Here is a 23,186-nt window from a genome sequence, read left to right as displayed (position 1 = left end):
GCTAAAAAAGCACAGACAGCATTTTCAAAATAGAGCCCTGCATCCCACCCTTTTTAGAAATGGGAACTTTTTAAATAGATAGAAGACCAGCTTTATTGAAACTGAAGGCATTATACCAACATGGACATCACCTTACAATCTATAATACACTGCATGTCTATTTACATTCTCTATACAATTCTTTTCCACATACAGTAGTTAGTATGTTTTCCCATACTGTTCAAATATTGGGATAGGCGATGTCACAGTTTCAAATCTCTGCAAAGTAAAAAAAAAGACATGAGACATGATGTATGGGTTCTGTAATTAAGAGGTCTTTGTCAAGTCTTACCTTGGATGTTATATGTCTTCCAGGATCACTTTCTCTGAAGTACTTTGTTCCATATGGTAAGCTTAAATGAAATATGAGATGAAATATGAATGAAATATAGAAAAACATACTGAGGGCCACAACAGGGGATGGGGCACCACCATTTCCACTTTCAAGTTGCCTTTATCTTCTTACGATTTTCTTGCTTTGCCCTCCCTCCCTCCTTCCTGTCAGATATGCCTTGATAATGATAGACCGATATTCTATCATTAGTGAAAAAGATTTAGACTCACCTCCCAAAAGCTGAGGTGCTGTGTAGGAGTGGCTCATATTCCCTTGTCCGATGAGTGAAGGGAACAAACCTGAAAAAAAAAACTTCTCTTTAGTATGATTTCCTACAATGAGACTGACTGCATGACTGTATCATTCCCTTTCCTAAGAAAGGTAGCACAGGAATTCAAGTCAGCCTGGGTGTTTGTTTCTATAATTGAACATAGTATAATCTGATTGCTAGAAAACAAATTAATGGCACTAAGACCAAGGGATCCACTCTTCTGAAGTATGTATGGGTAACAGTCTAGCCCAGATCTACACACAAAAAAGTTTCTTATAATATAACTATAGTGATGACTAAAACTATTGCAACATTTTCCGCGGAAAAACCGAGGCAACCGCGTCCAAGATACATAACAGGCCTGTACGGCAAGGGGTGCGTTCACACCCCAACAACTAGCAAATTAGATAAAAGGCATTCTAGATCACTCTGGTATGTGAAAAATAAAAACTTTTTCACTGCCAAATCTGATAATAAACATACAGTGGAGGTACTGCAATGGCAAAAATATCTTTTTGTTCTTTTGGGGATGGTCAGATTTTTATCAGAAAATTCCCCCCCCCCCTGGAGAAATTAGCCTGCATTGTAGTAATAATAATAGAATAGTAATAATATTAAATTGTATTTATTTTCAGACTTACTTATCATCAATAACTCGTGTGACCCACTCTTCAGCCTTCATCTCAGCCCTAAAAAGGCAAACATATTGTAAGAATAAAGAGCACAAAATTATTGTCTTTCACACCAAAAACAATATTTTGCTGGTAAAAAATGACCTGCACCCCCAGGTTTCAAAATTTAAAGACATGCTTAAAGTCCATATAACCTTTCAAAGTTGAAAGACTTTGTCAATTCTTTATATTTTCATTTTCCAAATGGTATGTGGTTCGTATAATAATATATAATATACGCGTTCGCGCGAATAACTCAAATCTGAAATATTGAGGTATTTTTGGTCAACCTTCAGAAAAAAGACTGTGAACTGAAAGGCCCGGTCCAGTCATTTGTGACGTAGATCGAGATGTCAACCAAATTACATGAGAAAACATATGCGTGTGCTAAACTGGTTCCCGTCTTCATGTCTTCTTAGTTATTGCTGAAGAACGTTGTGTGGTTACAACTTTTACCATCATCTTTATATCTCAACCTGGTAGTCAAATAATTATTAAACTTCAGAAAACAAATCTGCAAAATTTAGCAGATATTTTTTAGTCTTTGAATTGTTTTGTGCATTGTGCACGCACGCTTCATTCGCAATCAAGAATGACAATATTTTTACGAGCGCGCACTGTTTTTGAAACCTACAATAAAACGATATTTTCTTTTTTCGCACACAAAATTCTCGACATTTAAATTATTCTTCGCTTTATTATGGGTAGCATTGCAATAGAAAACACTTCGCCAATATTTTGTGGTATTGCCGTCTCAAAATTTTAACGGATTTAAGGAAAATACGTTGTTTCAGATTTTCCCACCAAAACTTGGAATTATTCATGCGATTCAATCTCCTTTCGCGCGGCCAGGAAAATTTTCAAAGATCTGTAGAAAATTGAAATTTCAACCAAATTTAATTCCCTTTTCAGAATTTGAAAGTTTATCTATGCTTTGTTTTTGGCTAGATTGATATAAGTGAAAGTTTTTAAGGACTTTAAAACTCACCCTTAAAATAAAATGGGTGTGTAATTCATTTTATGCCCTGGCACCAGTAAAGAATGTTTCTTTTTTTTCCACCTTAGACATCTTGTGAACCATTTTCTCCTGCATATTTCCAAGTTTCTCAAATTTCTTTTATTTTGGTGGTTCTTTTTACCCCCCCCCCCTCCCCTCTCCCTCCTGGCACTAAAGCAGAAAGCTTTGTGTAAGATTAAAAGCCAGGATGCCCAAGTACCTTGCTTGCTCAGCGGACGTGTATGATGTATCAACACGTAAAGTTGGGTTGAGTTTCTTGTGACGCTGTTTCCATACTTCTTGAGGTTCACGGAATGGTCCCTAATACAACAGAAAACATCAGCATTCATTTCTTAAGTCAGGAAAATATTTAAAGTTCTTATAAATCACTCTCATAGCTGTCAACCCAACTTGGACAGAAATCTTGTGAAATCAGGTGAAATACAGTAAATATGCAAAAAGATAGGTCCAAAAACTTGTGACACCCGCCAAATGCGGGTGAGTTGACAGCTATGCTTTCTGGCCTTTCAGAGATTAACCCTTTCACTACTGAAGCCCAATGTGTGTCACATCCTGCTGTTCCTGGAGCCTAATTAGCATTCCCCACTAATTTACACACCAAAACAAAACATGCATGCTCAGTAGGTTTTGGAGGCAGATTGTAAAGAATAAAGCACAGAAACATGTAGTGCAGATAATGAAGTTCTTAATGAACTGAAATATTGGCGTTTTTGCCACTATTGCTTAGAGCTATAATTATTTGAATTTACAATTTCATACAAAAAGTCAAATTTTGCGCCATCTTCTCTACCAATGATCTCAAATTTTGCATCATTTACAAGATTATTGTTTTTCTTAGACACAATGTGTAGCATCTGATATCCTTAATTACCTGCATCTTCGTTGTAATGGGAGGAAGCACTTCATACTTCATGTCCTTTTCGGCAGCTTTCGCGCTACCTCTGACATCTAGGGTCCCAGTTCGTCCTGTTCTAAGTCGAGCGCTAATCGCTGCACGAGTCTTGGGGCTGGGAGCACGAACAGCTAGAAGCGCATGCTCTTTTGAGAAATGTTTTTTGTCGTATGGGGAATTGTACACTCCTGGTATCTGGTGCGTGCTTATCAAATAATGTGTCTTCCGAGCCTCCATTTCTTGAGCAGCCTGGACAAATAATTAAATGTGTTAATTAGGATGGTTAATCACTTGGTTTCATATGGTCTATATTCTTACTTTTTGCTCTTCCTTTGCCTTCCTTGCTCTCTCTTGTGAAGCAGCCACTGATAGCTCATGGAGCTGTTGCCTGGAAACAAAAGATTCAGGAACAAAGAACTTAATTCACATGCAGTGAAAATCCTGTAGCCGCCCTAACATGAAATACCCGTAAAAGGATTCTTTTTACCCAGCTGTGGCTTTTTTGAACAGTGGCATTTGTCTTTAAACCAAAGGGCCATGCCAGAGGAATTCATTGGATTCTAAGCACTAAATGTGTTTGTCTTTACTATGGAATACTGTTTCTCACTGGCTGTGCAGTAGGGACATATGTGAAAAAGTATCATGAAAAGAATGGCTGAGTTACAAAAATGTATGGAAAACAGGGGCGTAGCCAGGATTTTTAACAGAAGGGGGCCCAAAAGGCCCTTTCAAGGCATTTTCTCCTGTATTTTAGATGATTTCTCATGCATTTACTGAATTTTTGGCTGCTAGAAGGGGGGCCCTGGGCCACCACCCTGGCTACGCCCCTGGAAAAGTCTGTCATCTAGGGTGGGGTGGGGGGATACTCCCCCCCTCTCCATATATGATCCATGTTTTAGTAATTAATTGTATGTCACAATTTAGATGCAATGTCTAAAAATTGATCTAGTTTTTTGTAAGCACCTGTCTTTTAATAGATAAATAGATGATGTGACAGTGTGTCCTGAACAAAAATAAAGAAGGCAGTGAGAAAAAGTCAAGTTTTCTTAAGTTACAATTTAGTTTTTGGGAGTATGCTTACATGCACATGCTGATTTCAAGGGTGTATCTTCTCTTATAACACATGGATCCAATGACAGTGTGCGTTTTTTAGTGTACACCGTAATTTAAGTTTAGCCTCTATCAATATCTACAACTACACTAATAAAATTACATAATCCTTCTACCCTACAAACAGGGTTTCTTTTGCCATGATCATTGGATTCTCACCGAACAATCTCATTCTTGACAACAAGGCCGGTCAAGAAGGCCTTCCTGCTGTAATAATTGTGGATGTACTTTCTTGTGTAATACCCTGAGAAGAACAAAGAGTTACAACAAAATATTTTAGCCATTTGATTTTAAGTTGTCACATTCGTACAGAATCCCTAAATATCTAAAGAGTGGAGAGCTTTTCTACAAAAAAGTGTTTAGAAAATAACCTACCTCTCCAAACTTTTTGTATCTGTTGAAATGAAAAAGAACTGGTTAGCATAGGAGAGAAAGGAACTGAAATTTTTTTTTTTTTTATATTCAATCAAACTAAGCAATTATCTAATATGAAAAATGATCCCTTGTTAGCTATGTGGCCTGGCTTTAAAATTTCATGTTATTTTTTTAGAACCTTCCTTCGTGTATAAAGTGTGGAATGTGTAATAAAAGATACAGTATCTGTCTGTGTTATAAAACATATCTGTTTACTTAATAAATAGCTTAAATTTTCCAGGCTTTTGTAATAGCAGGAGTACTAACACAAGTAGTATGTCTCTACATGTGCCCTTTGTACCCAACATACCTTAGTTGCTTGTGCATTATAGAAATTAATTCTCATCTGCTTCACATGCTCCTGGAATATGAAAGAATAATTATTATACAATTTCATTATCATCAACTACAGGTAACCCCAGCGTATAGGGGATCAGGGGTTAGAAATACAGTGAACTGGGGCCAGTCCCTGGAGAGCGGGTTAGCACTGACCCAGGGATAAATGCGGTTATCAATACATTTGATTTGATAAAAGTGAAATTCATCCCTGGGTTGGCATTAAATTGCTTTTCAGGAACCTGGCCCTGGTGGAGAAGAGAGGAGAAGTCCTCTCTGTTAGTGTGAAGGGTTAGCGCAGGATTTTTTTTTGTACAAATCTCCACCAGGGCACTAACAACACCACCAACTTGGCACAGTGTAAGTTTCAGCGTCATCTATTAACAATTTCATACAAATTTCCAGGTCTACTTTTACCCTATATGTTGTTGTATGTCTACCCCTATGAGCTTGGGTTACCTGTGCACAGTCATAATGGAAAGAACAATCTTAATTCCATAAGGAGCAAATAAAAATTACCTTGACTATATGACGGTAGATTTCTCGTCCTTTAAATCCCCGGAAATGCCTTTGAATCGTTCGCGCACAATAGTTCAGGAACCTATCATTATAAAGCAGTGCTCAGTGTTCTGTACGGGTACCTAGAGGAAATGCTTGTATTTTTATTACCTTTTGGTTGACAAAAAAGTAACGTAACTCACCTAATGTATGATCGTACTCGTGTAGCCCTGAACCAGCTTTGAATCTTAACAGCAGAATCGTACTCCAGTATTCTTCGGTTTTCTGCATCACTAAAATATAACCACAAAAGAAACATGACTTTTGAGGTGCGTTAGGTATCATAACAAACACTGTTTCTATCCAAAATATAGTAAATCACTTCTATCTTTCACTTTTTATTTTAAAAAAGGCACCTCAAATAAAATTGCCATAGACTATTTAGACAACAACAACCCCACAAACAAGACAGAAGAACTCCGAACAAAATGAAACTGATTTTCTCTCAGAATCAAGGAGATTTTAGCCATAGAATAGGCATAGTACTGTCATCTGATACCTTATTAGTCGTTCGAATGCCTTATCTAAAAGCTAAACTCCTTTATACCTTTGCCTTTGAAAGATTTGGTCGATCACTTCGCGCCGTCCCTCCATTAGCCTTGCGAATGTCGCCATTTTGTTCTTGTGTTTCTTGCCCGTTGCCATAGCATTTTACCACAGGAAACCCAAAACTTGGTAAGCCACGGGCTGTAGGATAAACTATCTGTATTCGAAGATTTAAATTTCAATCAGAATCGTTATTTGTGTGCATCTAGTGAACTATACCCTTGGTACCAGAGTATGAAGCTTCGTTTGTTTTTACTATGCACCCTTTACTTAATACGAGGCGCATAGTAAACGAACGAAGCTCGATATTCTGGTATCACCAAGGGTAAAGTTTACTATTGATATCCGCTAAAATGAACCAATTCACACTTTTCTAACCACGGACAGCTGTTTCGTCCTTATTAGAAGTCATCAGCATGGCATAGCCGTTTTACCTCAGTTGACTTTCATGGTTATCTTACTGCACGGGTAATAGACTAGCGTCCCGTCTTGGCACGACTGCCAGTGCACCTTCAAAAATTTTTTCACAAGAAGTCGTGATTCCATGTCTTACTTTATGATAAAGCTTCGAATCTTGAGACTTGAGATTTGAACTAATAAAATAAGAATAAAAAGTAAAATAAAAAACGCTCCAGAGGAAGAAATCGCAACAAGAAACTAATTTATGTGGTCTTATCGGAGACACGCAGCAGAGCTACAAGGAGAACGGGTTCATAACTATTTATAGCTCCCTGGTACGTATATAATTCGTCAAAGCTAATTGGAAAATGGACATTTCATCTATCTGGTAAGCATAATATCAGAGAATAGGAGAAAAAGACATAAAAAGGTGTGTTGAGGCCACATATGTAATAATCTGCCTCATTTGTTACATAAACTATCCGATATCTCATGAAAGAAACATCGTACGACAATTAAACTTGGTAGGTGTCATGTGGGCTTCAAGGGGGTGCAACCAGATGGTCACGTGATATGTGACTTAATCAATGACGTCACCAAAAATATATCCCATGAAAGAAGCACGTATGACAACCAAACTTGATAGGTGTCATGTAGGTTTTAAAGTCGTTGCAACGAGATGGTCACGTGATGTGTGACGTCATCGATGACGTCATCAAAAATATCCATACCTCATGAAGGAATCACGTATGACAACCGAACATGATTAGTGTCATCTATGTAGGTATCAAGGGGGGTGCAACGAGATGGTCACGTGATGTGTGACGTCATCGATGACGTCATAAAAATATCCATACCTCATGAAGGAAAAATCGTATGACAACGCTAGTGTCAAGGCAGTGTCAACAAAATGATCACGTGAAATGTGACGTCATCGATGACGTCATCAAAAGAAAAGGAAATAATATCTCAAGAACTGAGCTTATCAGGGCAACCAAACTGAGAGTAATTGATGGTATTGATACAGTGGAACCTGGATATACACGCGCCCATCTCTTGGGAGAAAAAAAATATTATATATAGGTAATATATAGGTAGATGGGCGCGTATGTAATGCCAGATGAACACTCGTATCATTGTAATCACCTGCTATCATTCTTATAATAACATGATAAGGGGGCGTTTTATTATTATTGAGTTCAAATGATTGATGTTCGCCTTATCGACTTGAGGTTGCATAATCGATGACGTTATTTTGATTGATTCTGTCGCTACGTCTTCCATGTCTCTTAGAAAAATCAAATTCTTCTTGTTTATCAGATAACTTAAGGCACTGCCTATAAGCATGACATATTGCATGTTTGACAGCCTGACGATGTGGGTATAATGACATATCTTTTATGTTCATATTTCTTATTTTAAATGACGTCATGGATGACGTCACATATCACGTGACCACCTGGTTGCACCCCCTTGACACCTACATGACGCCTACCAAGTTTGGATGTCATACGATGTTTCTTTCATGAGATATCGGATAGTTTATTACAAATGTGGCCTACCTTATTACAAATGTGGCCGTTATAAAAAATGTGGCAGGTTATTACAACTGTGGCCTCAACAAGGTGACCATTATGAAAACAGATATCAAGTGCATCGAAGCTATTTACACAAAAAACGAACAAACAAAAACAACAGCAAAAAACATTTTGTTCTACTTCGTAAGGAGTATACAACATTCTTCACTATCAGAAACGTATTATCTTGATCCACTTATTTTTTTTTTCTTCTTTCAGGAAGCCATTGTTACTCTACTTCTGATTTTGCATCTAGAATCTTCCAGGGTTGCCTTTGTGCTCGTAATTGCGTCAATCACATGGACCTTCCAGGTTACGGAGGCAATCGGCAGTACTTCGTCATAGTGTGTCGTAGAAACGAATACTTACCGAATGCACTGTTTCTATTTCTATCGCTCAATTGCGTGACCTGATTGGCTAACAGTGACATCATATGTTATGAAAATTCCTGCTCATAGCCAGTTTGCTCAGTCGATAAAAAAATAATAAATTCGATGATCTAGAACGTCTCAACTAAAACATTGCTGCCTTTTTAGCCTCAAGCATAGAGATAGAATAATATTAACTTATTGTTTGTAATGTGTTCGAAAAACATTTGAGCATCTGTCTAGGTTTTCATCAAAAGTTGGCGGATAATCTTCACGCGATCAACCAGCCAAGAACGAGCAGTGAGAACACATCGAATAGCAGTATTGGCTTTGACTGTTTTGTATTTTACAATTTTCGAACCTGAAGAAGTCTTTTCACTCTGATGCCTGCCATTCTGTTTGAAACAACTCCTTCGAATTTGGATTCGAAAGTCAAGTTTGGTATGAATCATTCGAAATGGCCGAGTGTTTCGCCATGCGATGTGGAACAGCTTTTGCTGAAAGATGAAGAGAGCATTGTACTTATCGACTGCAGACCACTTTTAGCCTACAATTACTGCCATATTAAAGGCGCTATTCACGTCAACTGCTCTTCTATTGGAAGAAAGAGACTCCAGCAAGGGAAAACAAAACTTAAGGATTTGATTACGTCTAAGGAAGGAAAAGAAAAGTATGTCTCGGGCTGCAAGTCACGGACTTCTTTCATTGTTTACGATGATGTGACGCGAGGCGAGGAGTTCTCCCCTTGCCGGGCGGCCGTTCTTCTTGTTATGCAAGCGTTATTCAAAGAAGGAAAAGACGTGTTTTTTCTTAAAGGTAAGAGGCTTCATATTATCTGCATATTTTAGGATAATTCTGCTTTTATAAAGGTCTAAATGTGTAATGCACCATTTGTAAACATACGCTTCGTGGAACAGATGTAGAGTTTTTGTGGGCAAATATTTTGCTAGATTTGTTTTTTAATATTCGTCTTATTTACCATCCTTTTTCTATATTTTTATGATTTTTATGATGTTTTATAATTTTATAGATCCTCATTAAAGTTGCTATGAGATAATGTATAACCATTCCCGTTAGTGTGTGTGCGCGCCACCACGTCAAACTATACCGCATCTATGCTCCCAGGGGGGGGGGGGGGGGGGGGTACCCGGGATCCGTTATTGCACTCACAGCAATTGTTAACTCTGTGATCCATGAAAGTAAGAAAATTTGGTCCATGATCTGTGATTTCTACCCTTCAACCCCTGTTGAAAACATAACTATACCCAAGTAAAACTTTACCACATTAACAGAATTTTGTTGTTTTTCATCCTGAATTAAGGTACTTGTACCTATTATCTGCCATTTAGGCTTACGCTAAATTATCTCGTAAACAAAAAAACATTCAGCTTTCAGTATTCATAACAATAAATGTTTGACTATTTGTCATTATAATTTGGCCTAGATTAAATTACCTTGATGTCTACAATTAAGATAAAATTTGTTAAAAAATACAAGTTTGTAAAAGTGTACTAAGCAATTGAAAAATGATATCACATGCGCATGGCAAAACTCCCAATCGCTCTAATCGGTCAAATTTGTTTTGAATCGTTCAAGTGGCTGATAATAGGACATGCGACCGAGGCCCAAACAATGAAAGATCACATGAAACCATGGCTGAAACAAAGGCCTGAAAGCACCCTGAGTCATCAACAACAGAGTGGCGGATTTGCAGAGCGATTTTCATCGCTATTAGTAAATGTTGGAGATTTTTACGGCTTCTTTACATCCTCGCGTTTTCAACTCAAAGACAATTTTTTGTGCAGTATTTTACGGTGTGTAAGAATAAATTGTCCTAGCTAAGCAAAATGATAAACTGTTGAAAAATATTTGGAAAACATGTTTCACAGGCATTGTTTCTTCGAATTGATATGTCATTTTTGGCTTGTTCTCTATAGTTTACGAAATATTTGACATTATTTTCAGGTGGCCGATAATAGGTACAAGTACCTTTAATGATGAATCAGTAAGTGTAAACTGTTTTTCAAAGTAATAGCATCCAAACATGGTATACAAACATAGATCATGGGAAGATTAAAAAGGTACTATCCTATATTTTCATTTAGTTATCGATTGATATCAGCATACAATAACTCATATTTCAAGGTGTACAACTTGTTATCATCAATACATAAATTGATATTATTGATAATTGGCACCAAGTATCATTTTATCAATAAGTAAGGCTTGGTATTTCGTAGTGCTCTCGTTGGAAGGGATGCCCTGGGGATACTGCAGAGTGCCTAAGCTCGTGGTTGGTTATGCTGAGCTGCCCATCATAACAAAAAAAGTTTGCCAAGGGTATAGATATGAGGAGATATAATGATAACTACAGTATCATAGACTAGTAATAACTAGCCCTTGCCTCCCCTCCCCAGTTACACTCATTGTAGCTGTTTTCTCAGTTATACCAACACACTTAATACATATTCATGAAATGCATCAATCAGTGTTTACCACCCCTACTTAAGTGGTCAGATGTGTGTGAAGGCTAGGAATAGTAGGTTACCATATTTGATTGGGGAGGCACATATTTCATAACTGTGGTTATCAGAAGAAGCCTTTACAACAAAATTATGCATGCCATAGAAACATGGGTCTGACTGGCAATCTATGTATTTATGTACCTACCCACTTGGGGGTAATGGGTGTGACTTGTAGGATCACAGGTGCCATAGTGCATCAGAAAATAGGCTCTCTCACCTCTGTTAAAACAGGCCCAAACCCCTAACATTTGATGGTTTTATAAGAACATTTGTGCATTGCGAAAGCAGGGCATTCCATTGAAGATGATCTAGTAATAGGAGACAATAATCCTTGGCATATTTTAATGGTTAAAACTATTTTGCGCCACCCATTTCCCCTTCGTTTTTTTTTGTTAACAGTACGCAGTGACATCATCATTGTATGTCAAAACAGATGGCCGAGCACCAAAGATTTGTTAATAAGCACATACTCAACATAATTTATGTCTCTTGATATCTTGGCATCTATACAAAGTTACCCTTATTCTAGCTTATCAAACACTTAATACCATCGGCTTTTTAAGATAGTTGAATCTACTAGAGACGCTTGGAAATAGTTTGGACAGCTTAACTGGCAGCGTTTAAAGAATAATTTATGAAAAATCGATGTCCATTGTCCATTTTTTTAAACCGCCAAATTTCATTATTACAAAACTCTTGGTTCATATTGCAAATTTGAAATACTTGGCCTACAGGGCCTTTTTCCGTCCCTTAAACCCAGACATCAATGAACCTAGGTAATCAATTCCTTGGTTCGTTTGGTACTCATTGCCATATGACACCATTCACTGTTCGGGCGGTCCTAAGCTCTGCTTGAAGTATTCGGAGGACTTTTCATTTGTTTGTAATTTTTTTTCGACTCTTTTTTTCGGCATTTTTTTAAACAAAAAGTTTTTGCATGCAAAAGTCCTTTCTTTTAAAAAAGAATTAAATTGGGGAACATAGGAATGCATGTAAAATAGCTAATGTCAAGAGGGTGATGAATCATTCATGCCAAAATAATTTGTTTAATCACGATAACAAAAAGGCTTTAATAGTTGGTTCTTTGTTTAACAAGTAACACCTTTCGAGTTAAAGAAACACTAACCTCATGTTCAAAAACGCAATGAGTAGGTTGTTTAATGAGTAGTTAAAAAAAAGCAGCAATAATTGACCAGAAAAGTCTTCGTATTTTGCGAGAGTATTTGTCGGCCGTGGAAGCGTCATGTTGAGGTTGTCTCGCCCAGTGGGCTGCAACATGATTACCACAGAGCTCAGCTGTGGCATGAAAGCGTTGCCTGCACTTGACGAGGTTCAGTTCAAACTGTGGCCCAGCTACACAAGCACCACTGAAGCACGCAGGAGGTTGAACAAGGAGTGATGCCGTGCCGGGTCCTACTCCCTCTGACTTTACCTCTCGCTCCTAACATCGGTAACTATACCTTTGCTACAGAATATTCCACAAGGTCTGCTCTTGCGAGATGCTTTCGTGCTGGTATCAATCATTGCAATGGAAATACTAAATAGGAATCATGGAAGCTAGTATCGGACAGTCTTCAAAACATTTGCTTTTCCTTATTTGGTGACTGCCTTGCCGAATAGAGAGCCATGCACCGGTTTTGGCTTTACAAAGGGCTGGTTCTCGCTCCAAATTGAGTGAATTACCTTTAGTATCACATTTTTTGAGAATTTAGCAGGGTTAATCCGTGGATATAAGAGATTATATATATTTTAGAGAGATTTTCTTCTTACACATTTTAGGGTTATTCTCTACAGGATATGACTTTTTCTCTACAGGATATTACTTTTTCAAAGTGACACGGAATCCGTATTTGTTTAGGTTTTAGTGAACTAGTTGACGAGAGTGCAAATTAGTCTTTTGTGCAGCGATCTTAAAGGGATCATCAGTCTTAGAGCCACGGTTCACGGAGCAGCTCTTAGGGAAACTTAAAGATTACTTTGGTTCACTTTAAGGTCGAAATTTGTTTGCAAAAGTCCTGTTCTCTTCTTGCCACTTTGTCTTGGTTACTTTTTGTTTGTTTTAATTGAAGCCTTCGAGCTTGTGTCAACTATTACTGACAACAACGCCCATAATCGGCTCCTTCCTTTGTTTAATTGTCAAATAATTTGTACTTTTTACTTCCACCTTCTACTTGAAAAATAAGGTTTTTGTCCCTCTACAATTATAGGTCCTTAATCTGCAATATAAAATATATATTAAAATAAAGGAATGGTTTGACTTTGGGCTAGCCCACAGTCATATTATCATTTTTCCTGGAGCTCGCGACATCTGTGTTGTATGAATAACCTAAAGTAGGGCTAAGTGCAGTTTAACGTTTCTTTATCAGCATAAACTGAAGGTTTTTTATTGACGGATTTCATTTCTGAAAAAAAAGAGCTGAACTAACAAGGTTTTGGCTGGCATTCATCAGCTATTCCAAGCTAATTGAAAAGATACTTGGATCAACAGGTGGTATAGTAATATCCACTGATCCTTGGAAAATAATTAGTTAACTCATTATTCCTTGTGTGTAATTTTTGAAGTCATGATTAAGTAATAGTTGTGTTGTTTTGCTTATGATCTCATGGGCAATGGCCCGTCAACTGTTAGGTTAAATACTGCGTGTAAAACAGCCAAGGAAAAAGTCCTGAGGAACAATTTATGGAACTTCATTTTGATGTTTTTCGCTTGCATTTTGCACGGACGCTTTGTCATGGCGGAATTCTGAGCGCAGGTACTCCTAATTGTTCCCTGCTACAGTTTTGAGTTGGTTACGGGTGGTGTTGCTTGAATGGTATCAACAGCAAGTGCAAGCTCGATTTTTTTTTGCAAAAGAGAGCTTCATACAAGGCTTAAGTTTGGTTAAGTCAAGGGAGTTATATAGCGTACAATAGATCGTAGTAGCTGATCTTAGTATACGTTGTTGTATTGAAAAACATAATGTTTGCTTGCAAAGTACCTTTCCAGGCTAATGTATTACTGCTGCAGATAAACAAGTTTGTAGCTCCCACACCGCTGTTTGTTAGTTTGCGCCAAGAAATTCGCATGCACTTGACGTTAATAAGGGCGTCCTTTTGCTGTTCAAACATAGAGATAGTGGAAGATACTTATTTTGCGCTTGGCACGAAGAGATAAATGGATTGAATAAGTAAAATTCCATTGTTATTTTCGTGTTTTGTTTCCCGCCAAATGTGCAGTATGCCTCTCTAGTCCAGTGGATCTCCTTGTTTCCAATGTTGGAATTCCCGGGGCTCATTTAAAGGGGGTCCTGGGCACGCATTGATTGAATCTAACATAATCCCCGTTTTAAACGTTGTACGGTTTTGTTATTAACAGGAGGGCTGAGGGAGTTCTGTAAGACGTACGACAATCTCTGCGAGCATGCGTCGCCACGAATTTGCCACCCCGTGGGCAATTGCGGAATATCTGAGCTAAGCGCACCAGATCTGTGTCCAACCCGGCCTCGCGGCCCTCCTGCCAGTTCCATCCTTCCCTTCCTATTCCTTGGCAGCGAAGAGGGAGCGGCTGACGAAGACTTGATTGACAGACTGGCGATCAAGTTTATTCTTAACCTGACTCCTGTGTGCCCAAACTTCTTCAGCGAACGAGAGGATATAATTTACAAGCGTATTCAAATCAACGACTCATATCAAGAAGACATCGGACAACACTTTGACGAAGCTATTGCATTCATAGGTACGTAAGTCCCTTTTATTTATTTTGCAACGCTCCAAGATGTTCACCTTTTGTGTAGTATAAATCACTCAGCTGTTTGGCTTTTTTATAGAAGCTTAACTTAGTGAGGTGCTGCAGTTTTCCTGTTAGGGTAAATGGGGAAAATGTACTGCCTACTGCACCGAAAAAAGCGTTGCCGTTATTAGTTTGTGTGTCGCTTCTCTTGTATTTGTCATATTACAGGAAAGGAGGTTTTATGTGTCGTTATTTTTTTTAAGATGAAGCTCGATCTCGTGGAAGCAGCGTACTGGTGCATTGTCACGCAGGTGTGTCACGCTCGGCGACGGTCACGGTGGCATATGTCATGCAACACCTTGGTCTATCTCTCAACGAAGCGTACCAGTTTGTGAAAGAGAAGAGACCGACCATTTCGCCAAACCTGAACTTCATGGGCCACCTCCTAAAATACGAGAAAAACAAGAAGAATGAGGAGCTGAAAGCATAAAGGGGCAATTGACGACGAGAACAATGAAGTTCACAAAGTAACGAGATGCATGGCGTTGAATGAAATATAGAGTCGACAAGACGTTACAGTTTACTGTTATGGTTGCATGTTTTCCCGGCCTTCTTAGGTGTCATTAATGACCAAAAACAATGGACACAAGAACGATATGCCATATGAGTCACATGTCATATGAGGCCGTGAACGTGGCCCTCTGTAACAAGGGGTACTGTTTTATTCAGTGGGTGTTCCTAATGTTTGGAGTTATGTGGTTGTGTTTTAGCCACCATATACATTCCTCATTAAAATACTGTTTAGCGGCAACAATTGTCATAACACAAGGTTAACGATACCAGAAAAAATGTTAGTAGTTTTGCCCTTAAGACGCCGTTCTTTTCATATGAGCCTAGTGTGAATAAATGCAAATGAACCGGACTATGAGTGTGAATGAATGCAAATGAACTAAAATGTTTAATTTCGTTAGGAACATGAAAAGTATGGCCCCACAACTAGGCCTTGAAGTGAATATAAATGGTTATAAGACGCGTTAAACAAGATTATAATAGAACGTATAGAGATAATTATTAATCTTTATTACCAAGTTAATAAATTTGGAACAAAATAAATATATATATGACAAACGGATCTTCCGGATCAGGAAGTGTAGCATTGCGGAATTATTTGTTTTATAATAAAATGTACCGGACAATCATCAATATTTGTCAATAGAAATGTTATTCCTCTGTACCTATTCAGGGGTGGATCCAGGATTTCTAAATGGGGGGTGGATGATCGCCGGATACACTGCTTAAAACTGATCCAGTGGTTCTTGGTAGGTAGATGTTACGATACTTCACGCTGAATTTGATTTGTCGCGTCAGCAAAGTCAAGTAGGCGAAGGGTAATGGACAGTACGTTCCGTCCCTCAGACATTTATTTTCTTCAAAGAAATGGACTTTTCAATTTTTTAACTTAAAAAAGGGGGGTGGATATCCACCCAATCCACCCCCCTGTATCCGCCCCTGCTATTAACTCTACATTTTTATAGATTGTAATATTGTAATTTGACTCTTAGTTTTTATTTGCGAATTTACCGGGTTGCCTGTGGTAGTGTGGACTTTGAACACTCTAGCATCAGGGCCGTGTTCTTGACCCACGTGACATCAGGTGATTTAGCACGTGTTCAAAATTGATTATTCAGGGTGTAAACAAAAGGGTGGAACATGGCAGAATAGCACTTGAATTTTTAAACGGACTTGTATATAGCGATCAGGAGAGCAAGGAATAGTAAAAATCAGATGTGCAACTCGCAAAAAAAAAAACTAAAAAAAGTTTATATACTCTCAATTGTGTGAAATATTTTAGTATGGTACTTGCAAACGGCGTAGAGTTTCTGGATTGGGAAAAATTTTGATTGAAAGCTTAAGACGGCGTCGGATTGTAGCTTGAGAAACTCTTCATATCCCGGCATTTCCGTTCCTCTCTGCCTAAATACTGCAACTCTATTTGCAGTATTTTATTCTTCGAATTCAAGGTAAGCTTAATATTATTTTTCTTGACTTGGAGAAGAATGTCGATCGCAGGTTGAGTATATCTTACTGTTGAAGAAATGCTCCACAGAAAATAAATATGTAAATCACTATCAGTCTTGCGAAGCCGAGAACTAACAATTATTTTGATTATTTACGCTGTAGTGGAGGTATTGTACTAATGTTCACACTTTGTTCTATGTAACGATTTAGAGTTCTAGAGCAGAACACGAGCAAGAGAAAAAGAAATGCCATCTATTGGTTTTGCAATGTCTCACAGAATTTCCATTTCTGAGGAATTTTCAGTAGACACGTGCGTGGACACATCGAATGCACTCAAAAATATTTCAGGTGTGCCCTCAAAGATGAAAATCAAAACAGATAACCTTAAAGAACTCTCGTATTTTTGTATACGTTTGTCGTGAGATCTATTTACCTTTTTAAGTGTATTGCTAAAATAATTTTCGGTATATTGACATCTGCGAATATATTATTATATACATACTTACATTAATATGGTTAGGTTCTACAGTTGTTCAGTACCTTATAAAATACATTGTACATTACCAATAAATTGTCGGAAATATTGTCATGTATTCTGTTGTCTAGACAACATAGATCATATAAAATATTACAGTTAGCATAACAACAAGCTTCGCTCGGGAACCGAAAAAAAGTGAATTTAACAACTAGAATTTTAAAGAGTGGGAAGAGCGTAAGCAAGGATTTGAAAATGTGTCTGTGTTTCCACCCACAGTGACTAGCTTGACTGTGTACACTTGTGATGATATAATATATAGATTTTTCTTCGACACAAATATGTGTTTGCTTATAACAACGATTAGTGTAAACAACAGCCCGTAAAAATGCAGATAAGTTAAATGAGACCTTGGATAACCTTTAACTTCTCTTCGCTGGCTATCTACATATAAGTTTCCCTTTACCCAATAAGACGCTGATTTTCTCGTGTTTCAGTTCACATGACAAGTCCAAATCAAGCACATTTCTCCATCTCTGCTAGACTAGCAGATAGTGGAAACTACGCGGAATGCCTGGTTTGAACTGCGATGTCCGGTTCAATGCCCAGGCAGTGGTGTTGATTCTTTTTACGCTGATTCTGTTCGCTAGCTGCAGTATGCCTTACTCCTGGTCAAAGATGTTTGGTCTACCAGATTATGGTTCAACAGGTAATAATAACAGTAAGCCTACCATGTATATATTTTTTTGATTGGCCGGATTGATCGATCGACGGCTCCGTTACAACCGTACAGCGGTATTTCACATCATTTTAATGGCGTCGTTGTGCACACGGTGATGAAATCTGGAATTTCTCGCAAAACATGTCCCGAATAGTGACATATTATCGATATACTCCATGGCCAACATTATATTTTGGACCACTAGTATTACCTGCGAGACTTGCAGGGAAAAGAAACAGCTCTAATCTACTTAAACTCGGCGGTTTAGGTTCACGCTTCGCTAGTTCGTCTGCCTCATCGTTCGAGCAAGGAACACGAGGTTTTGTACTTAACACAATTCTTGTTCAATTTATCGTGATTTTGGGTATTATAAACATTTAGAAATTTATAATGTATTTTTATCGGAAGCAGAGATTTGTGTTTTGTTTTGATTTGTGTTTTGATCATGCTTGAGTATAATCTTTGGACGAATTGCTTATTCGTACAGTAGCCCCTGGTGTTTTCAATAAAAAGAAAGATAAAAACAATCAACATATAAAATCCAGTCGATTGATATCAATTGTATCGGAAGATCGATAATAATCGATCTTTCCCAATTTATCATATCAATTTATTAATTAATTGGTAATTGGTTATTAGTTAGTAAGTTAATTATCGATTAACATCACAATTTATCTGCTATTATTATTACCGATGCTGTCAGAACTTGTTAATTGTATCAATTGGAATCGATTAATATCGATTATTTGTTCTGTTGATTGAAAACATCTTTTAATTGAACATATTTCATTTGGGTTGGTGCCTGCTATATTGAAAAATCCTGTATAACAAATAGAAAAATAATCATATGTGTACAAACCAGCCACATTAAGTGACAAATTAATTTACCAATCTCCATTTGATTGTCCCCATCACTAGAGGGGCTGAAGTATCACCGTACTAGTTATAGTATGTATTGATTGTTTTAATGATGGATTGAAACATTTCCTTAGGTTCCTGGCGATTTAGTCATGGATTAAGAAGATACTTGGCAACCTTACGGTGGTTCAGCATACCTGCAAGTGTAGGGTTTGCATACATCTGCTATCAGCAGTATTCACATATCAAGAAGAGAGAACAACGAAAGATTCTCTCCAGTGCACCAGGAGATCTCATCGCTGACCAATGGCTTGTGAGTATCTGTTGAGTGTATCTGTATGCTATGGTATAGCATTACTTCTGAATAATTTTCACAAATTATTCTAGTTCTAGTCAGTTCCAAAAATACCCAAGGACAGCCAGCTGGTATCTAAAAACAACTTTCAAAAGAATGTTGATCGAACCACTCCTTGTAGGAAAAATTTAAAATACCCCTCCACCATTCTGTCACCAGTCTGATATGCTTGGTTAATTATATTTATTGATGATATAATGATAGTTAATAGGGTTTTAAACATACTAGAATAAAAGTATTATAAGTCTTCCTAATCATAAAGAAATGTAAACATATAGTAGTAGGTCTTTATTTAGTTCTGTGATAGTAGTAAGCTTTTACCTAGCTTCTCTGTCAAATGAAGAGCCTCTCTGGGTATATGCAGACATCCTACCATTATTACTTTTGTTATCATCATCATAGTCACTGTGATTAGCAAACTTAAAATTAGTGACGGCGGAAAGTCTACGATGGCACACACGCAAGATTTCTGCGCACACTACCATCCTATTCTTTTAGTGCCAAGGGAAATACAATGTGTGTGCTGTCATAGACTTGTCAGGAATCTTAAGTTTGCTGTTATTATTTGATTGAAAATTTCTTGGTTACTTGTTTGAATTAGCCAATAGGATTCTTTGAGTCACTTGGTATTGTGCAGTGAGCGTAAAACGGCGGCCTGATTGGCCCTCTTTAACCTAGAGTAACCTAGTGTAATAGCCATGGCTATAGTCAAGATTTGCTGAACTTTTTGTGTTGTACTAAACATTGTAAACTTAAGGAAAATATTCTAACTATGTTTCCTTTTTCGACAGGTTTCACTATATAGGAAGTTACCATTCCGTGCCGTGTCTCGTGCTTGGGGAAGAGTAAATGACATAGAACTGCCAGTCTGGCTGAGAACACCTGTTATTGGGTTGTACGCTTGGAAGTTTGCTTGTAATCTTGAAGAAGCTGTTGTAGAGGACATTAAAAGCTATCCAAATCTAGGATCATTTTTTTGTAGAGAGTTGAAACCTGGCTCCAGGCCAATTGATACATCTGCAGTGCTGGTAAATCTTTTTTTCATATAGTTTTCCATATCATTTACAAAGCACAGGTCATAAAGGAATCTAAGAAAGTGTCAGGCTAAAAAAAGGAAAAAAAGGTGTTTTTTCGTTTTGAAGTCCTTTATCTCCTAAGAATCTCTAACAAAAAGTAAGAGGTAGTATCACTAGTATTTGTAAGAGCCGGTTATCTGTGAGCCTAGTATTTACAAGAGTCGGTTATCTGTGAGCATAGTATTTACAAGAGTCTGTTATCTGTGAGCCTAGTATTTACAATAGTCTGTTATCTGTGAGCATAGTATTTACAAGAGTCTGTTATCTGTGAGCCTAGTATTTACAAGAGTCTGTTATCTGTGAGCCTAGTATTTACAAGAGTCGGTTATCTGTGAGCCTAGTATTTACAAGAGTCGGTTATCTGTGAGCCTAGTATTTACAAGAGTCGGTTATCTGTGAGCCTAGTATTTACAAGAGTCGGTTATCTCAGAGCCTAGTATTTACAAGAGTCGGTTATCTGTGAGCCTAGTATTTACAAGAGTCGGTTATCTGTGAGCCTAGTATTTACAAGAGTCGGTTATCTGTGAGCCTAGTATTTACAAGAGTCGGATATCTGTGAGCCTAGTATTTACAAGAGTCCGTTATCTGTGAGCCTAGTATTTACAAGAGTCGGTTATCTGTGAGCCTAGTATTTACAAGAGTCGGTTATCTGTGAGCCTAGTATTTACAAGAGTTGGTTATCTGTGAGCCTAGTATTTACAAGAGTCGGTTATCTGTGAGCCTAGTATTTACAAGAGTCGGTTATCTGTGAGCATAGTATTTACAAGAGTCGGTTATCTGTGAGCCTAGTATTTACAAGAGTCGGTTATCTGTGAGCATAGTATTTACAAGAGTCTGTTATCTGTGAGCATAGTATTTACAATAGTCTGTTATTTGTGAGTCTGTTATTTGCAAGTCTAATGCTTACAAGAGTCTGTCATTTGTGAGTCTAGTATTTGTGAGTCTTGTATTTGTTAGTCTAGTATTTACAAGAGTCTGTAATTTGTTAGTCTAGTGCTTACAAGAGTCTGTTATTTGTGAGTCTAGTATTTGCGAGTCTAGTATTTGCGAGTCTAGTATTTGTGAGTCTGGTATTTGCGAGTCTAGTATTTACAAGAGTCTGTTATTTGTTATTTGTTAGTCTAGTGCTTACAAGAGTCTGTTATTTTGTGAGTCTAGTATTTGTGAGTCTAGTATTTGTGAGTCTGTTATTTGTGAGCAGCCAGGTGCGATAAGCAGCCAGGTGCAATAAGTAGTGTGAATTGCAGAATTCAGTGAATCATTGAATCTTTGATTCAATGTTTGTTGATCTGTTATTTGTGAGTCTGGTATTTGTGAGTCTAGTATTTGTGAGTCTGCTATTTGCGAGAGTCTTGGTGTAGATTTGTCTTAAACCAAGGCTCTCACTGTATTCATGTGTCCTTATTCTATCTTGGATTGTACTATGTTGAAGAACAACAAAGATTATGACCCTTCTCACTTCCTTGCAGACTTGCCCAACAGACGGTTGCTTGTTGCATTGTGGAGAGGTCCATGGTGACGTTGTGGAACAAGTGAAGGGTGTAACTTATTCATTAGAAGCATTTCTAGGGCCTGGATTCCCTAGATACAAAGACAATAAGCCAGATAATGGCAAGAAGTTTTTCCATTGCGTGATTTACCTTGCGCCTGGAGATTACCATGCATTTCACTCTCCAGCAGACTGGAATGTCAGGCAACGGAGGCACTTTCCGGGTATGTATGCACCTATTTCAAGTAAGGTTGCATTTTCCAGGTTTGTATACACCTTTAAATAAGGTTGCACTAGGAGAATCCATGTGCCAAAGACCAGGATTTAGCAATGTTCCCTACAAAGCAATGCGGGTTACTACTGTATGCTTTTGCGAGTGCAACCTTATTTGAAATAAGTTTATATTATATTTTCAAGACTTAACCATGTTTTTAGCTGCAGAGCACACAGAATATAATTATATTGTAATTATAGTGCATCAAGAGGAAGGAATGTTGAATTATAGGGAAATTTTTAAATATTTTAAAAGTCCTTTTTCTGCTGGGGAAAACATGACTGAAATTTTGAAAAATAGTCATGTAATTTTATAGTTCACATTTTCGTGACACATTACACTCATTTGAGTGAGAATGGAGATCCTTTCAGTTTGTAGTGTTGCTGATTTGCCAAGTGTTTTGTTGTTGTCTAGGTGAGCTACTATCTGTCCATCCAGGAGTACAAAGAATCATCAGCGGACTATTCAACCATAATGAGCGTGTGGTGATCAATGGCACATGGGATCATGGCTACTTTGCCTTTGCTGCTGTGGGAGCTACAAATGTTGGCTCAATTTATGTCAATTTTGATGAGGTAATTTGGCTACCATTGCAACCATATGTGACATGTGAACAAATTTTGGGTAACTGCTATAATTTGTACTGTAAAGGATCTCAGAAACATACTTTGCCTCTTTTGAAATGTACCAATTACTATTATGATGATAAGTGTACTCATTGAAAGCCTTCTCTTTCCCCAGGGACTCAGAACAAACCAAGCTGTGCCATTTATACCAGGGTCATACTCGGAGATCATGTTTGATGGAAATGGGGAGAAACAAGGGCGCTCACTTGCGAAAGGAGACCAGATTGGGGGATTCAAGCTTGGCTCCACTATTGTGCTGGTCTTTGAAGCTCCAGAGAATTTTAGGTTTTGTGTTGAACCAGGCCAAAAAATCAAATATGGACAGCGTCTAGGTGAACTCACATTAGATTCAGAAATGTAAAGCATTGTAAATAATCTATATGAATGATACCATGTATTGTTGGCAGTATGGGTTTTAGTTTCGAGTAAGACCTACATAGGTACCTCTATTTAGTGGCCACTCTACCAGGTCTTGAAATATTAAAGAAAATTCAAATTGTATCAAAACACTTTTTGTAACAATTTG

The 23,186-nt window shown here is 37.7% G+C and overlaps 3 protein-coding genes across 5 annotated transcripts; 2 read left to right on the top strand and 1 right to left on the bottom strand.

Annotated features, from left to right (window-relative positions):
• Window positions 1-75: 75 nt before the first annotated feature.
• On the bottom strand, window positions 76-6,302 carry LOC5508476 (spermatogenesis-associated protein 17). Its single transcript, XM_001629030.3, has 13 exons — window positions 6,191-6,302; window positions 5,787-5,876; window positions 5,605-5,686; window positions 5,060-5,110; window positions 4,711-4,729; window positions 4,495-4,579; window positions 3,544-3,613; window positions 3,205-3,474; window positions 2,533-2,633; window positions 1,286-1,333; window positions 604-672; window positions 332-392; window positions 76-258 (listed from the first exon to the last, which is right to left on the bottom strand). Exons 1-13 carry the CDS (start codon window positions 6,286-6,288, stop codon window positions 199-201), a joined length of 1,104 nt encoding a protein of 367 aa, XP_001629080.3. The 5' UTR covers window positions 6,289-6,302; the 3' UTR covers window positions 76-198.
• A 2,328-nt stretch (window positions 6,303-8,630) lies between these two features.
• On the top strand, window positions 8,631-15,970 carry LOC5508488 (dual specificity protein phosphatase 10). 2 transcript variants are annotated; one of them, XM_048724039.1, is made up of 4 exons: window positions 9,211-9,349; window positions 10,774-12,508; window positions 14,414-14,773; window positions 15,031-15,970. In XM_048724039.1, the coding sequence occupies exons 2-4, from the start codon at window positions 12,457-12,459 to the stop codon at window positions 15,255-15,257; spliced, it is 639 nt and encodes a 212-aa protein (XP_048579996.1). In that variant the 5' UTR covers window positions 9,211-9,349; window positions 10,774-12,456; the 3' UTR covers window positions 15,258-15,970. The 2 variants fall into 2 exon arrangements, with proteins under 2 accessions (XP_001629063.2, XP_048579996.1); XM_001629013.3 differs by lacking the exon at window positions 10,774-12,508 and having other exon boundaries at window positions 8,631-9,349.
• Window positions 15,971-16,435: 465 nt separating this feature from the next.
• Window positions 16,436-23,159, top strand: LOC5508498 (phosphatidylserine decarboxylase proenzyme, mitochondrial). Of its 2 annotated transcripts, XM_001629014.3 has the most exons (7): window positions 16,436-16,788; window positions 17,759-17,970; window positions 18,975-19,153; window positions 19,987-20,223; window positions 21,741-21,984; window positions 22,449-22,609; window positions 22,776-23,159. In XM_001629014.3, the coding sequence occupies exons 2-7, from the start codon at window positions 17,832-17,834 to the stop codon at window positions 23,019-23,021; spliced, it is 1,206 nt and encodes a 401-aa protein (XP_001629064.1). In that variant the 5' UTR covers window positions 16,436-16,788; window positions 17,759-17,831; the 3' UTR covers window positions 23,022-23,159. The 2 variants fall into 2 exon arrangements, with proteins under 2 accessions (XP_001629064.1, XP_032233151.1); XM_032377260.2 differs by lacking the exons at window positions 16,436-16,788; window positions 17,759-17,970 and adding an exon at window positions 18,061-18,301.
• The last annotated feature ends 27 nt before the right edge of the window (window positions 23,160-23,186 follow it).

This window comes from Nematostella vectensis, chromosome 2 (assembly GCF_932526225.1).
Source record: "Nematostella vectensis chromosome 2, jaNemVect1.1, whole genome shotgun sequence".
Taxonomy (NCBI): Eukaryota; Metazoa; Cnidaria; class Anthozoa; order Actiniaria; family Edwardsiidae; genus Nematostella; species Nematostella vectensis.
This window is presented reverse-complemented; position numbering and strand designations above follow the sequence as displayed.